Genomic DNA, 4,639 nt, shown 5'->3' with positions numbered 1-4,639 from the left:
CCTCCCAAAGTGCTGGGATTACAGGCGTGAGCCACTGCACCCCACCTTAGCTGCACTTTTAGTGAATAGAATAGGGCAGAAATGATGGGATGTCACTTCCAAAATTAGGTAACAAAAAACCTGTGAGTTCTGTCTTCTGGGTTCTCTCACTTGTGTCCTCTGGAGGAAGGCAACTGGCACACTGTGAGCTGCCCTATGGAGTGGATTACATGGAAGGAACTGAGGGAGGCCTCTGGGCAACATCCGGTGAATAACTGAGGCCCTTATTCCAACAACCTTGAGGAACTGAAACCTCCAGCAACCTGTGAGTGACTCCGGCAAATTCTCCTCCATCAACACTTGAGGTATGACTGTGGCCCCAGGTAACATCCTGACTGCAACAGGAGGGACCTTGAGCAACAGGCACCCAGCTAAATTGCACCCACATTGCTGACCCACAGAAACTGTGTGATAAATATTTGTTGTAAGTCACTAAGTTTTGGGGTGATTTGTTATACAACAATAAATAACTAATATATCTACCTACTCACATAATTTTGAAAATAACATAATACCCTAACAGGATCCAGTGATCCAGTGTCCAGGAGGTCAGGCATAAAGGTAATATAAAGTAAAGTAAAAATAGTAACATATGTTTCTTTTTCTTTTTTTTTTTTTTTTGAGATGGAGTCTCATACTGTTGCCCAGGCTGGAGTGCAGTGGCAGGACCTCTGCTCACTACAAGCTCCGCCTCCTGGGTTCACACCATTCTCCTGCCTCAGCTTCTCCAGTAGCTGGGACTACAGGCGCCCACCACCACGCCCAGCTAATTTTTGTTGTATTTTTTAGTAGAGACAGGGTCTCACTCTGTTGGCCAGGTTGGTCTCAAACTGTATCAGGTGATCCGCCCGCCTCGGCCTCCCAAAGTGCTGGGATTACATGTGTGAGCCAGCCCGCCCAGCCAACATATGTTTCAATATATAAACACTCGAGCACTAGGGGGTATAATGAAGATTTCAGATGCTTGTACCTATATGTAGAATTACTTTGAATGCAGACTGATTTGAGTGAGTATTGTCGACCTAAAAGGAAGAAGCTGAGGCAAAATTAATATAAATAGAGAGTTTATTTGGGCCAGACTTGAGGATTGCAACTCAGCAGCATAAAGTGGCCCGGAATACACTCTAAGATTAGCAGCAGGTACAAGTGGATTTTTAAAGGAAAATAATGAGGACGGGGAGTGGGCTGACACAAAGTTGTCCTTAAGGAATTCTCATTGGTTTACAAAAATAACATTGATTAGTGATTGGCTAAACATTATCAAGCTATAGGGTGTGGGATATAGTGTCTGGTGGGGCATAATTAGGCTAATTTATAACTAATACTTGTGGAATGGCAAGCAGTTTTAAGACATAAATACATAGCTCAAAAGGGGGCAAGTAGGATGTGATTGCCTCTCATTTTAATGCCTCTCAGGGCCTAATAATTTAACTCACATTCCTCAAATCAAAGTTCTTTTTTCAGTATTCACTATTCAAATTATTACAAGTGATGTTGCTTTTGGTGACGTTATTTCTTGAAATGGTACACAACTCTTAATGAATTCCAAACAAAACAAAATTACTATTCAATTTTGGGGCAATAACATTCCTAGAAAATTCAACGTACATTAAAAGTGTGGGAAAATGCTTTGTGTTTATTAACAAAGATAGGTTCAAGTCTTAGATAATTGCTTTTCACTCACCGAATGTTCAGCAGGACATTCAGAAATCGTGTGTATTACGGGATTTTCTTTATGTAGCATCATCTGTTACACTGTAGGACACATATTTTATATCCCTAGCTCTGGCCTTCCAATGCCTGTGGTTTTCCCAACCATTGTTCCGACCAAAAGCCTTCCCCAATGGACACGGTGGCTCACACTTGTAATCCCAGCACTTTGGGAGACCGAGGGGGGGCAGATCGCTTGAGATCAAGAGTTCCAGACCAGCCTGGGTGATGTGGCGAAACCCCATATCTACTAAAAATACAAAAATTAGCCGAGCATTGGTGGTGTGCGCCTGTAATCCCAGCTACTTGGAGGCTGAGGTGGGAGGATGGCTTGAGCCCAGCAGGTCTAAGCTGCAGTGAACCCGGATTGTGCCACTTCACTCCAGCCTGGGGGACAGTGAGGCTGCGTCTCAAAAAAAAAAAACCAAAAATGAGGCCGGGCATGGTGGTGCACGCCTGTAATCCCAGCTACTCGGGAGGCTGAGGCAGAAGAATCGCTTGAACCCGATAGGCGGACGTTGCAGTGGGCCGGGATTTCGCCACCGCACACTCCAGCCTGGGCGACAGAGTGAGACTTGGTCTCAAAAAAAAAAAAAAAACACACACACACACAAAAACAAACCTTCACAAAATTTTAAATGCTTAGTTTTCGGACACCATCTCTTGGAAATTTGTGGTGAAGCACAGTATCCCCAGTAATTAACATAGTGCTTAGAAACAGTGGAACCACAACTCTTTAAAATGATTTAAAAGCATTTATGTCAGATAAAGGACCGCTGGCTAGCCCTCCTACGATCCATAGCTTCGCAGTCCCCAAACAGGAAGCCGTGATTCAATGCGCAGTAGCAAATTTAGGGTGACAACGAGATACATCCCACGTAGCCCGTGATTTCCTTTTCTTTGTTAGTTTTCAATTCCTTCAGTATTACAGGGAGGAGCTCCGGCCTCCTCCGCTACAGACTGTCGCATTTCCGCCGCTAGGCCGGAAAGTACCACCGTCCTTCCGCAGGCCTCAGTCAGCTAGGCCCAGCTCCAGTCCCGCCCGTCACCGGAAGTGAGGCGGCGGAAGTAGCGTAACCCGCTGGGAGCCAGCCGGCGGGGCGCTGTGGGTTGGCGGGCTAGTGGGATGGCAGATGAGGAAGAAGACCCCACAGTGAGTGACCGTCTGTGTCCAAAACCTCACTTTTCTTCACTCCTTCGGGCTCAGTAGCGGAGGCAGAGTTCAGGATCGGATCTGCTTGCCTTAGTCAATTCAGCCGACAGAATTCGGGGACTTCACTCCCTAAGGATTGATCATTTTAGAAAGTGGGGAAGGACATGAAGGAAGAGTAGATTTTGTGACCCCTTTCCCCTTGATTTTGGTCTGTATTTGCCAGACACTGAAACACGTACAGAATCATCAGAGGTCAAAACTAACATCTATTAGCGCTCACTATGAACCAACAGTTCAATTGTTAACAAAACTGTACTTACTGTGAAGTAATGGGAAAAGAATGCATTGAAAGTCAGACAGCCTGGATTTCAAAATCTCCATTCTCTCTAAGCAAGTTATTTAACTTTGACAATCAGTTTTCTTGTTACAAAATAGGGTTACGGGCTTACTTAAGGAACGTTTTTAGCACTGTATAAGCAAATGCTTAGTAAATATTAGTTTTGCTTAATTGAAAGTCTACAAAGGTAGACTTTGATTCAGTATCAACTGTTTAACAGTAGCAATAGGCCACCTTAGTTGTTTAAAAATAAAACCTATGGTCATTGTAACTCTTACACGTAGAAGCAGTAGGATTATTTGTTAGGAACATTGTAGAAGCCATTTTTGGATGAGTTGGAAATTGTACTCGATACCTAGGCTCCTTCCGTGCTAAGGTTTTGTGTGTGTGTTTTTTTTTTGTTGTTTTTTTTTTCTGCTTCCTTTAGGCTTTCTGGCCTATCTGTTGAAAAGGAAAAAACATTGTTATTATTAAAATATCAAATGCAAGGCAATTATTTGACATTTCTATATATACATTTTCTAGTTTGAGGAAGAAAATGAAGAAATTGGAGGAGGTGCAGAAGGTGGACAGGGTAAAAGAAAGAGGCTTTTTTCTAAAGAATGTAAGTAGTATTTGACAATGATTTTGTTATAGATGATGAAAACTTTTGGACATATCCTTTCAAAGTACATTTATTGCTTTGAATGTTTCCCTGTAGTGACAATATTCTCAGACTAGCCTATCAAATTCTGTTTAACTTTTGAATCAGATAGTACCAATCCTAACCCCAATTATATGTGCGTGTATGTGTGTCTGTGTATAAATTGCTTTTTAAGTGAGCAAATGTAGTTCGTGTTTTAATTTAGGGCAGAAGAACATACCTCCATTAGTTTTCCTCTTGCCTTTGCAGCAGTAGAAACAGAGGCTTCTTTGACTGTAAGCCACAGATACTAATGGATCCTGCAACAGGTGTTGAGGGAGAGTAGCAAGTGAGTTAGGGCTTGGGCTTTGGACTAAGGCTATGAACAAAGTAAGAAGATGGTGAACAGCTGGGTGTAGTGGCTCACGCCTGTAATCCGAGCACTTTGGGAGGCTGAGGCAGGTGGATCACTGGAGGTCAGGAGTTTGAGACCAACCTGGCCAATGTGATGAAACCCCGTCTCTACTAAAAATACAAAAATTAGCCAGACGTGCTCGCTTGAACTCAGGAGGGAGAAGTTGCAGTGAGCCAAGATTATGCCACTGCACTCCAGCCTGGGTAACACAGCAAGACTCTGTCTCAAAAAAAAAAGAAGGTGGTGAATAGTGTAAGACATTAGAGTGACATGGAGGCTAGATGCAGTGGCTCACGCCTGTAATCCCAGCACTTTGGGAGGTCAAGGCAAGCAGATCGCTTGAGCCCAGGAGGTCAAGACCAG

General features: G+C 43.5%; 1 protein-coding gene across 2 annotated transcripts in view; it reads left to right on the top strand.

The window, feature by feature from the left end:
* The first annotated feature begins 2,828 nt into the window (after positions 1 to 2,828).
* Positions 2,829 to 4,639, top strand: part of TAF13 (TAF13 RNA polymerase II, TATA box binding protein (TBP)-associated factor, 18kDa) — an 11,597-nt gene continuing 9,786 nt past the window's right edge. Inside the window, exons 1-2 of one of the 2 annotated variants that reach the window (XM_011998502.1) lie at positions 2,829 to 2,902; positions 3,765 to 3,843. In XM_011998502.1, the coding sequence (XP_011853892.1) occupies positions 2,876 to 2,902; positions 3,765 to 3,843 (106 nt within the window). In that variant the 5' untranslated portion in view covers positions 2,829 to 2,875. The remainder of the gene's footprint in view (positions 2,903 to 3,764; positions 3,844 to 4,639) is intronic. The other variant, XM_011998512.1, reaches the window with a different exon arrangement.

This window comes from Mandrillus leucophaeus, unplaced genomic scaffold, assembly GCF_000951045.1.
Source record: "Mandrillus leucophaeus isolate KB7577 unplaced genomic scaffold, Mleu.le_1.0 Scaffold1158, whole genome shotgun sequence".
Classification (NCBI taxonomy): Eukaryota; Metazoa; Chordata; class Mammalia; order Primates; family Cercopithecidae; genus Mandrillus; species Mandrillus leucophaeus.
Note: the sequence above shows the minus strand (reverse complement) of the source record. Positions and strands in the feature narration are given on the sequence as shown.